We start from the raw sequence: 12,638 nt of genomic DNA, 5'->3' as shown, positions 1-12,638 counted from the left end.
TCTCCGCCTTGGGGCCCAGCTGCCACTACATTTACCCAGTGTGCAGTTAGGGAGATATAGCGTCCCTGGCCATGCTTACTGGTCCACGTATCTGTGGTTAGGTGGACCTTGCTACAGATGGCGTTGCGCAGTGCACACTTGATTTTATCGGATACTTGGTTTTGCAGGGAAGGCACGGCTCTCTTGGAGAAGTAGTGGCGGCTGGGAACAACATACTGTGGGACAGCAAGCGACATGAGCTGTTTGAAGCTGGCTGTGTCCACCAGCCTAAATGACAGCATTTCATAGGCCAGTAGTTTAGAAATGCTGGCATTCAGGGCCAGGGATCGAGGGTGGCTAGGTGGGAATTTGGGCTTTCTCTCAAATGTTTGTGAGATGGAGAGCTGAACGCTGCTGTGTGACATGGTTGAGACGCTTGGTGACGGAGGTGGTGGTGGTGTTGGTGGTACATCCCCTGTTTGCTGGGCGGCAGGTGCCAACGTTCCTCCAGAGGTGGAGGAAGAGGCCGAGGCGGCAGCAGCAGAAGAGGCCGAGGCAGCAGCAGCAGAAGAGGTAGCAGGGGGAGCCTGAGCGACTTCCTTGTTTTTAAGGTGTTTACTCCACTGCAGTTCATGCTTTGCATGCAGGTGCCTGGTCATGCAGGTTGTGCTAAGGTTCAGAACGTTAATGCCTCGCTTCAGGCTCTGATGGCACAGCGTGCAAACCACTCGGGTCTTGTCGTCAGCACATTGTTTGAAGAAGTGCCATGCCAGGGAACTCCTTGAAGCTGCCTTTGGGGTGCTCGGTCCAAGATGGCGGCGGTCAGTAGCAGGCGGAGTCTCTTGGCGGCGGGTGTTCTGCTTTTGCCCACTGCTCCCTCTTTTGCTACGCTGTTGGCTCGGTCTCACCACTGCTTCTTCCTCCGAACTGTGAAAGTCAGTGGCACGACCTTCATTCCATGTGGGGTCTAGGACCTCATCGTCCCCTGCATCGTCTTCCACCCAGTCTTGATCCCTGACCTCCTGTTCAGTCTGCACATTGCAGAAAGACGCAGCAGTTGGCACCTGTGTTTCGTCATCATCAGAGACATGCTGAGGTGGTATTCCCATGTCCTCATCATCAGGAAACATAAGTGGTTGTGCGTCAGTGCAGTCTATGTCTTCCACCGCTGGGGAAGGGCTAGGTGGATGCCCTTGGAAAACCCTGCCAGCAGAGTCTTCAAACAGCATAAGAGACTGCTGCATAAATTTAGGCTCAGACAGTTTCCCTGATATGCATGGGGGTGATGTGACAGACTGATGGGGTTGGTTTTCAGGCGCCATCTGTGCGCTTTCTGCAGAAGACTGGGTGGGAGATAATGTGAACGTGCTGGATCCACTGTCGGCCACCCAATTGACTAATGCCTGTACCTGCTCAGGCCTTACCATCCTTAGAACGGCATTGGGCCCCACCATATATCGCTGTAAATTCTGGCGGCTACTGGGACCTGAGGTAGTTGGTACACTAGGACGTGTGGATGTGGCAGAACGGCCACGTCCTCTCCCAGCACCAGAGGGTCCACTAACACCACCACAACCATGTCCACGTCCGCGTCCCTTACTAGATGTTTTCCTCATTGTTATCGTTCACCACAACAACAAAAATATTATTTGGCCCAATGTATTGTATTCAAATTCAGCTGAATATAAATTTGAGGCCTAGTATTTAGGCGCTGGGTGACAGGTATAGATTTACTGACAGAATTAGACTTGGAAATGCACAGTAGCGTGTGTGTGAAGTTATTCTGAATGATCCTATGTGCACCTTGAATATTGTATACCCTTTTAGGGATGTATTTAAAGTAGGCCTGATACAGCAGCAACAACCAAATTAGGAAATTGCTAAATTGGGAATTGTATTTCAACCCAGAACAAAAAATGTGCTTTGAGGGACACTAAATAACTTGCCCAGCCACAACAGTACAGCAGTAACGACAGATTTAGCGGGATATAAATTTGAGGCCTAGTATTTAGGCGCTGGGTGACAGGTATAGATTTACTGACGGAATTAGACTTGGAAATGCACAGTAGCGTGTGTGTGAAGTTATTCTGAATGACCCTATGTGCACCTTGAATATTATATAGCCTTTTAGGGATAGATTTCAAATAGCTCTGATACAGCAGAAACCACTAAATTAGGAAATTGCTAAATTGGGAATTGTATTTCAACCCAGAACAAAAAATGTGCTTTGACGGACACTAAATGACTTGCCCAGCCACAACAGTACAGCGGTAACGACAGATTTAGCGGGATATAAATTTGAGGCCTAGTATTTAGGCGCTGGGTGACAGGTATAGATTTACTGACAGAATTAGACTTGGAAATGCACAGTAGCGTGTGTGTGAAGTTATTCTGAATGACCCTATGTGCACCTTGAATATTATATACCCTTTTAGGGATAGATTTCAAATAGCTCTGATACAGCAGAAACCACTAAATTAGGAAATTGCTCAATTGGGAATTGTATTTCATCCCAGAACAAAAAATGTGCTTTGACGGACACTAAATAACTTGCCCAGCCAGAACAGTACAGCAGTAACGACAGATTTAGCGGGATATAAATTTGAGGCCTAGTATTTAGGCGCTGGGTGACAGGTATAGATTTACTGACAGAATTAGACTTGGAAATGCACAGTAGCGTGTGTGTGAAGTTATTCTGAATGACCCTATGTGCACCTTGAATATTATATACCCTTTTAGGGATAGATTTCAAATAGCTCTGATACAGCAGAAACCACTAAATTAGGAAATTGCTAAATTGGGAATTGGATTTCAACCCAGAACAAAAAATGTGCTTTGACGGACACTAAATAACTTGCCCAGCCAGAACAGTACAGCGGTAACGACAAATTTAGCGGGATATAAATTTGAGGCCTAGTATTTAGGCGCTGGGTGACAGGTATAGATTTACTGACAGAATTAGACTTGGAAATGCACAGTAGCGTGTGTGTGAAGTTATTCTGAATGACCCTATGTGCACCTTGAATATTATATACCCTTTTAGGGATAGATTTCAAATAGCTCTGATACAGCAGAAACCACTAAATTAGGAAATTGCTCAATTGGGAATTGTATTTCATCCCAGAACAAAAAATGTGCTTTGACGGACACTAAATAACTTGCCCAGCCAGAACAGTACAGCAGTAACGACAGATTTAGCGGGATATAAATTTGAGGCCTAGTATTTAGGCGCTGGGTGACAGAATTAGACTGGAATATGGCCAAAAAATAACCACACTATTGCTGGTTAAATGCACTTGGTGTGACAGCTTGACCAACCACACTACTGAGGGTTAAATGCACTTGGTGACAGGCGCAGCTTGCCCCTGATGTAGTATATGGCCAAAAAATGAACAGACTATTGCTGGTTAAATGCACTTGGTGTGACAGCTTGACCAACCACACTACTGAGGGTTAAATGCACTTGGTCGCAGCTTGTGCTGGCGCACCACAAGACACAAAATGGCCGCCGATCACCCCAGAAAAAAGTGACTGACAAACGGTCTGGGCAGCCTAAAAACAGTGAGCAATTGAGTATCAGCAGCTCAATGACCCACAGCTGCAGATCGATCAATAATCAAGTCCTTTGGAGGAGTTAATCTGCCTAATCTCGCCCTACTGTCGCAGCCGCAACCTCTCCCTACGCTAATCAGAGCAGAGTGACGGGCGGCGCTATGTGACTCCAGCTTAAATAGAGGCTGGGTTACATGGTGCTCTGACCAATCACAGCCATGCCAATAGTAGGCATGGCTGTGATGGCCTCTTGGGGCAAGTAGTATGACGCTTGTTGATTGGCTGCTTTGCAGCCTTTCAAAAAGCGCCAAGAAAGCGTCAAAAAGCGCCAAGAAAGCGACGAACACCGAACCCGAACCCGGACTTTTACGAAAATGTCCGGGTTCGGGTCCGTGTCACGGACACCCCAAAATTCGGTACGAACCCGAACTATACAGTTCGAGTTCGCTCATCCCTAGTGAGAAGCCATGTGGTGCTTTGATGACATATTTATTGTGTTCTCACATAAGAACTAAACATTACAAATCTCATTATTTCTCATGCATGATTTTGTACTTTAGGCAATGAAAGTTATAGCATGGGCACATAGATTTCTATGGGTGTCATATCTGGAATCCATGTGACATACAATAGATATGACACATTCATGATTCTTGAATGTGGTTTTCACATAAACACCGTAGATGTAAATGTGAAAAAATTATGATCACTGGGGGTCCAGACTGTGCCAGCATACATACATAATTCCTCTGGGTAGCCATCTTATATGCTTCTGGCATATGTAAATAAACAGTGAACTCTTATCTTCCTGAAGCCTGGGTCACCTATGATATAGATGGACACTTTTATTACCACTAGACTGTGAGGCCGGCTATAAAAGGTCATAAAGGCTATACCAGGCCCAGCTCATCCTGTCCTTTAAGATAAGATCAGCTCGCTGTCAAGCCTGGCTGGAGCGTGACGTCATTAATTTCCAGGTCTGGTTTGAGGAGAGCTAATAGCCCTTAATTAGCTCTGGGCATAAAACCAGTCCACTTTCATATTTCATTTATGAATCAACTTATGCCCCTTCTGACACCAGATCCAGGCTCTACAGAATATTGTGGTTAATTGGGTATCAAATATGACTAGAGGATGTGATCCTGTAGCTGACCTATGGATGGTAGAAGAACTACAGGTCCCAGCATTACCGTGTGTGGTCTCATTCTGTATGTAAATAAATAAGGATCACAAATATGTATTCTGTATAAAAATATGCCGATGTATCAGGGAGATACGAGCTTAAGTATAATCCTCATTGTAGGAACTGAACTTTGATGGGGTCATAAAACACTTGGAGGCCAATCCCTAGGCTTCACAGTCACTCTGCTGCCATTGGCTGACAGGAGTAAGTCTCCTGCCCATGGGAGAGTTCATAAAAATCTGTGCACAAGGACAGAGGAGAGAGACCCATGGAACATCACCGGACACTTAATTGGACATTGACGGCATATCCCTGTATCAGAAGAACTTTGAGGGTCTCCCCTGATACATACTGAAAAGGGGTTTGCAAGGATTCAAAAAGGACATATGAACGACCACCTGAAACCCTCCAGAGAAACTAAGTATTCTTTCATCTTTTTCCCTTTCATTTGAACTGTCGTGATTATTTATATTGTTATTATTATTCTGTAGATTTATAGTCATTTTCATTAGACTTGTATGCACTGCTTTTTACCTCTTATTAAATATTATAAAATCTAAATGGCCAAGTCTTCCATATTCTAAGCTGCTGAACAACGTACCTCGCCTTTGAAGAGACGTTACCAGGTAGTTAGTTAAATTGCATTTAGGAATTGTAGCTGGGGGTGATTGACTGCGGTTGGTCAGTAAGTGATATCCGGTTCATCCACTGATCTGTGTGATAGTGAATTACCCGGATAGTCGGCTCGTGGACCGGGAACCCACGTGGTGGCAGTTACCGAAGTATAGTGGGGGGGGTGTTAGCCGAGTGGTAATACCTCGGTCACGTGAGGTCTCTGTGTGTGCGCAGACTCCGTCACAGACCACTACGTCACAGCTGTGGGATCCGAAGCGATCGGATCCATAGTTCGTGACACAGACCCCTACCAATCAGAAGTTTTCAGGTCCCTTTGTGAATGGAGCAGTAGAGCATGTGTAACCATCATTCTTTTCATTGTCTTTGAGACTGAGAGGAGATAAAAAGTACACAGCTCTAATCATACAAAGAACTGTGCAAACCCTTTTATGACAGAACCTCTTTAAAGGGTTTCTGTCATGAGAAATAACGTTAAGCAGCTGACTAACATCAGCAATGTGCTAATGTCAGCAGTACATAACAGTGTGCTTTATAACTCCCTGCCTGCCACCGTTCTCTTAAAATAAAGACAGTTAAAATATGCTAATGAGCCTATAGGTACTATTAGGGTGTTGCTTCAGCACCTAGAGGCTTGGTCTACGCACTGTTTGGCACGCCCAGGTCTAGTGGATTGACTTTCAAGTTCTTCTCAGTGTCCCGTAAATCCCGTACCATCCCTTTTAGTATTCGGCGCAGGCGCAGTGATTGAAGGTCGTGCTCCTGCTGCCAGCTTTCTTCCTTCGGCGCAGGCGCAATGAGGAAGCTGGCAGCAGGAGTGCATCCTTCACTCACTGCGCCTGCGCCGAATAATAAGCGGGACGGCGCAGGATTTTCGGGACACTGAAAGTAAATCAACTGGCCCTGGGAGTGCCAAAGAGTATGTAGACCGAGCCTCTAGGTGCTGAATCAACACCCTAATAGCACCTAGAGGCTCATTAGTATATTTTAACTGTCTTTATTTTAAGAGAACGGTGGAAGGCAGGGAGTTATAAAGCACACTGTTATTTACTGCTGACTGAGGTGTCAGCTACATAACGTTATTTCTTATGACAGAAACCGTTTAAAGAGGACCTGTCACCTCTCCTGACATTTCAGTTTTAGTAACTACTTGCATTCCCCATGTAATACCAATTCTGAAGCATCTGTTCTTATGACTCTATATTATGCCATTTCTATATTATTCCTGTTACAAATAAATTGCCAGCAGTCTGCATTCTGCTCACCATTAATTCATACACTTTTAGCAGAAATAACAAAGGCATGGCACAACATATAAGAATAGATGCTCCAGAATTGGTATTATATGGGGAATGCAAGTAGTTAGTAAGACAGACATGACAGTAGAAGGAACGGGTCCTCTTTAGGCTGGTTATATTGGCCAACGTTCCTTTTAGTATGCCTATTCAGCTTGGCATATGATCAATGGTCAGATGCCTCTATCCTTTGATGTCTAGAGAAAAACAATAAAAATTACCGAAGTTATCTGATTGACTTTGCATCAGGCAATGAGAACCCCTTAGACAGTGGATTTTTAATAGGGTCAAAATATTGAAAAAAAACTAAAACATTTTGACTTGCATAGAAAAAAAGAAAGAGGGAAATATACCTCTTCTCTTGTCTAAAGGAAAATTTATAACAAAAAATATGGAATTCCTTAAATGTTTATTCAAACATTGCTCTATATTATATTAAAAAGTGACAGGCGCTTTTAAATTTTGTTTGAAATGCTAAATTCATTTTGTGGGCAAAGAAAAGTTTTTATTTTCTTCCAAGGGAATAAATAAAATAAGCATTCCTTGGTATCATAAAAAATCAATAATAAAACAAAATTCTCTACAAAGCAATAACTGCTGAACATATTCGCCTTCTATTGCTTCTCCTGAAATGACAGAGATAGTTTAATATTTTTTTGCTTTCAAAGACCGAAAACGCATATATATCAGTTAGTAATGAAATGCTTTTTGCCCTCACCTATATCAGGATCATGCATCAACTGAATGTCATCAGTAAAATGTCATCTATCAGGTTGTTATAACCCTATTTCATGTGGGAGAAAAGAAGATGGCCAAGAGATAATCTGTACTCTAGAATAGATAATTTTCTACACAGTGATGCTACCCAGACAAGTTTTCAATTTTCATTCTCCTAGACATGGAAGTCCAGTCTCTCCTGTCAAAAGCAGAGACATTCTCTATCTACGGAAGTCTATTCTCTAATGATGTCGGACATCTAGTTCCTACCGCTACTTATAGTGCTATTCCCAACATAAAATCTCATGTGGAGAACAACTCTCTTTTATGTTGAAGTTATTTCTAATGTAATGACGGAAACAGACAATACATATGGTGCACTTTGCCAACACAGAAATAGTGAGTAACAACATTACTAAGGGAACTCTAGTGTATAATGGCACTCTATGCTATTTTTCTAGTGCACCATTCTAACACACTTCTATTAAAGGGTTGTCAGGACTTTTAATATTGATGACCCATCCTCAGGATAGGTAATCAATGTTAGATTGGTGGGGGGTCCTGCCGATCAGCTGTATGAGGAGATGGCACGCACAGTGCGCATGTGTCGTCTCCCGTTTTTCTTCCTGTTCACCACTGCTATCTATGGCAAAACAGCAGTGAACAGGAAGAGAGACTAGAGACGGCATGTGCACACTGATCGGAGGGGGTGCCGGACCCCTGCCGATTTTATATTGATGACCTATCCTGAGGCTAGGTCATCAATATAAGAGAGCCCAGAGAACTCCTTTAAAACTGCACATTATACTGTGGCGTATTAAGTCAATACAGTAGAAGTTGTATATGCTGACAGCTGAGCATTGCCAGATACGGGTGGGTTGCTGAACATTAATCAATGCTGGCAGAGTTACAAACAGTCTAAATGCAATAAAGGCAAAAAAATAATATTAACAATTGCAGATCTTAGAAGAGATGCTCCAGAATTATGTTATTGAGAATGCAAGTATGTACTTAAACATGCCAATAAGATTGATGGGTCCTTTTTAATTCTCTCACAACATTTGCTATACTTGTATGAAAATTGTGTGATGCCCACTCAGGAGACGTGTGGACTCCTTAACCAGTGGGTACCTGCTGTTTTACTGATTCTAATGCCCAAACATATGAAGACTCCTAAGCCTGCGATTGTAAAGATCCTGCCAGAGCTTAATAGCCATATACATTTTCCACTGCAATCTAAGGGGAGGGACTAAAAAAAATGATAAAAAAGTAAAAAGAAAATGTATAAATATAAAAACTAAATTAACAAAAAATTTTAATCATCCCCTTTTAAGATATAACAAACACAATTGGTATTGCCACATCAAAAAAAATATCAAATTTAATAAAATATGAAAGCATTTATTCTGTACAGTAAATACCATAGTAACAAAAATATATATATAGCTTCATCTCCCCCAAAAAATATTGACGTAAAAGAGACCAAAAAGTTATAGATACCCCAAAATGATACCAATAAAACCTACAGATTGCCCAACAAAAAATAGAACTTACGTGCCTCTATAGACAGAAATATAAAATAAGTTATGGCTGTTTTTTTTTAAGTGTTAAAACATCATAAAAATTATATAAAATGTATAAATTATAAAATTGCTTTAATCCCACTGATCCATAGAATAAGGTTTTCCATGTAATTTTTTAACAATATAGGAAACACCAAAAAAGCTAAGCGTTAAAGTGGTTGCACAGGATTAGAAAAGAAAGTGTCTGTTTTCTTCAGTAATAACACTATACCTGTCTATTGGTTGTGTCTGGTATTGCAGCTCAGCTCTATCAAAGTGAATGGGGCTGAGATACTGTACCACTCATAGCCTGCAGAAAGATATGGCCCTGTGATAGAAGCAATAAGCCATATTTTTGTATCCTGTATAAAACCTGAAATGTATATGGCAGGGATGGCCAACCTGAGGCTCTCCAGCTGTTGCAAAACTACAACTCCCAGCATGCACACACTGCCTACAGCTATTAGCCTACAGCAGGGCATGCTGGGAGTTGTAGTTTTACAGCAGCTGGAGAGCCTCAGGTTGGCCATCCCTGGTATATAGGTTTGATATGTGGATTTTTTTTCCCCTTTTTTCTTATTATAAATGATCATAATCGAAGGTTGCCATCAATAGTAAATTTCATGGCAGCAAATTAAGTTTTAATAATAATCTTCCTCTGAATAACTTCTCCTGTCTAATATACAAGTGAAAAATGGTAAAAGACAGAATGGAAGCCTGAGTCCATTCAATTTTTATCAGTTGTTTTATATGCCAAATGGAAATTTAGGTAGTATAAGGGCGAATGAACAATAAGAAGGATCAAACATTTACTTGCTGCAACACAATAATTAAATAATGGTGCACTCACCCTGACTTGACCGACAAAAGCATTTGCTTCTTCTTCTTGAACTGAGAGATTTCTAGGCAAGTAAGGATCAAAGACCGGGTCATTGTCATTCACATCCGTCACCACCACATTAACAGTAGCAGTTGATGTCTACAAAAATAAATAAATATAGTTTTAGTGCTTGCTATATATATTTCATAAAAACTAAAATTAATTCAGTGAGATATGCTCATACTCTTTACAGTCCTTAAAATGTACGTTATTTACCCTTAGAGCTTTTCCAAAGAGAAATAATCTAAAACCTATAGCAAAATCTGAATCATTCAAAACACTAAACAAAAACATTTCACAGTCATTTTAAAATCCTTGTACAGTAGTTTTAGATACAGTAAAATGTATGAAAATGTAACACTAATAGATCTAGAAATCAGGAATGTCTTACATTATTTGACTTTCAAAGATCAGTGGTGGCGAACCTATGGCACGGGTGCCAGAGGCAGCACTCAGATCCCTCTCTATGGGCACCTGCACCCTGGAAAAAGTCTATGGTGTACCAATATGCCTTAGACTTTTCCTGCCATTCATCAGCACAGTGAGCACTATGAACGGCACAAGCAGCACATTGAACATAGGCAGGCTATTATAGGTAAATGATAAAGTACATGGAAGGTATACTATACTGGACTGTAGCATTCAGGTTAAACTGCCATGTTGACACTTTGTGATAAATAAGTGGGTTTTGGGTTGCAGTTTGGGCACTCGGTCTCTAAAAGGTTCACCATCACTGAGCTAGATTATGTGTAGCACCGCCCATCAGCTCTGAGAAATACAGGGACAAGAAGCAAGCAGCTGAAGCAAGGGAGAGTTTTAGGAATCTGGCTATTTGTTTTGTGGGTGACCTATAATAATTTTTGTTGGGTGCAATACACCAGCTTTGCACCCCTGACACAAAAATATAATTATAAATCTGGCTGTTAATTCTGTGGCTGACCTATAGCAATATTTTGTGGGTGCAATGCACCATTTTTGTACCCCTGACACAAAAATATAATTGTTAATCCGTCTGTTAGTTCGATGGGTGACATATTCCTATTTTTATTGTGAGGTACACCTGCACTGCATACATGACAGGGAAATGAATATAGTTCATCTGTCTGTTAGTTTGGTGGGTGACCTCAAAGAATGAGGAGAGCATCAAATAAGGGAAGTGGCCCTGGTCGTGGTGCTGCTGGTGAAGGAGCTCCTGTTGCAGGGAGAGGACGTAGTCGATCTTTGCCAGCTACACGCCCAAAATGAAACACCTTTATCAGGTAAATGGAGGCAACAGGACGTTGAGAGTTTTTTTGTAGGTCCCAATACCAGTGTTCAAATGGTGAGGCCAGAAAAAGTAGAGGCAGTAGTAGATTGTATGGCTGACAGTGCCTCCAGTTCCTTTACATTGTCTCCCACCCGGTCCCCTGCTGAAAGCGTAGAGTTGCCACTTGCAGCCCATGGGCATCTGTCTTTTACCTCACCCCCTTGCAAATCAGCCAAGCAGTCTGAGCCCCAAGTCATGCAGAAGTCTCTTATGCTTTTTGATGACTCTGCTGGCAGGGTTTCAGTGGGCTATCCACCTAGCTCTGCCCCAGAAGTGGAAGAGATATAGTGCACTGGTGCCCAACTACTTATGTTTCAGGATGTGGACATGGGAGACAACAGCAGCTTGTCTCTGATGATGATGATGATGATGATGACAAAACACAGGTGCCAACTGCTGCGGATTTCTGCCGTGTGCAGACCGGCAAGGAGGGTAGGTGTGAAGAGTGGGTGGAAGATGATGTGGAGGATGATGAGGTCCTAGACCCCACATGGAATCAAGGCAATGCGAGTGACATATGCAGTTCGGAGGAAGAGGTGGTGGTCACACAGCACCAGTCGCATAGCAAAAGAGGGAGCAGGGTGCAAAAGCAGAGTGGCCATCCCCTAGCCAGTATGCCTTCTACTGCCCACTAGTGTTGATGACGAATATTCGAATTTCGCATTTTTATCGCGAATACAGGTAATTCGAAAATTCACGAATATTTTGAATATAGTGATATATATTCGTCATTTCGAATATTCAATTTTTTACATTTTTTTTTTAAATCAGTACACATGATTCCTCCCTGCTTCTAGCTTGTGGGCCAATAAGGAGGCTGCAATATACTTGAATTTAGGAGTAGTGTTGTTTGCGATTTTTCGTAATGGGCATTTTGTAATGCGTAATGAGAAATTTTTTGTGAATTTTTCAACTTACAACTATTAGACAAAGAAGATTATAGCAATATATTAGCTAAATTGCTCCATATTCGTTTTTTTTTTTTTCGAATATTCGCTATATTGCTATATATTCTTGTTTTAGAATATTAAGAATATTCCAAAAAGCAAAGTTATAGCAATATAGTGAATATTCAAAAAAACTAAAAACAAATATAGAGCAATTTAGCTAATATAGTGCTATAATATTCTTTGTCTAAAAGTTGAAAAATTCGCAATAAAAATTAGCAATACAAAAATTTGCATATTACACAATCATTACCTTGATGATTTTTCGAGTAAAAAAAAAATCGTAGAATATAGCGAATATTCGAATTTGCGAATATTCAACGAATAGTCTACAAAATATTCGCAAAATATAGCAAATTCGAATATGACCCCTGCCGCTCTTCACTACTGCCCACCGCATCAAGGGACTGAGCACACCAAAGCCAGCTCCAAGGAGTACCCGGGCGGGGCAGTTATTCACACAATGTGCTGACAATAAGACGCAAGTGGTTTGCATGCTGTGCTATAAGAGCCTGAAGCAAGGCATAAGTGTTCTAAACCGGAGCACCACGTGCATGACCAGGCATCTAAATGCAAAGCACCAG

At 41.7% G+C, this 12,638-nt stretch overlaps 1 protein-coding gene across 1 annotated transcript in view; it reads right to left on the bottom strand.

The window, feature by feature from the left end:
• PCDH15 (protocadherin related 15) overlaps window positions 1-12,638 on the bottom strand; it is a 1,384,495-nt gene that overhangs the window by 678,191 nt on the left and 693,666 nt on the right. The window contains exon 17 of the mRNA XM_044299661.1: window positions 9,772-9,900. Coding sequence (XP_044155596.1) covers window positions 9,772-9,900 — 129 coding nt within the window. The remainder of the gene's footprint in view (window positions 1-9,771; window positions 9,901-12,638) is intronic.

The sequence above is a fragment of the Bufo gargarizans genome, chromosome 6 (genome assembly GCF_014858855.1).
Source record: "Bufo gargarizans isolate SCDJY-AF-19 chromosome 6, ASM1485885v1, whole genome shotgun sequence".
NCBI lineage: Eukaryota > Metazoa > Chordata > Amphibia > Anura > Bufonidae > Bufo > Bufo gargarizans.
The sequence above is the reverse complement of the archived record's forward strand: the minus strand, read 5'-3'. Positions and strand labels throughout refer to the sequence as shown.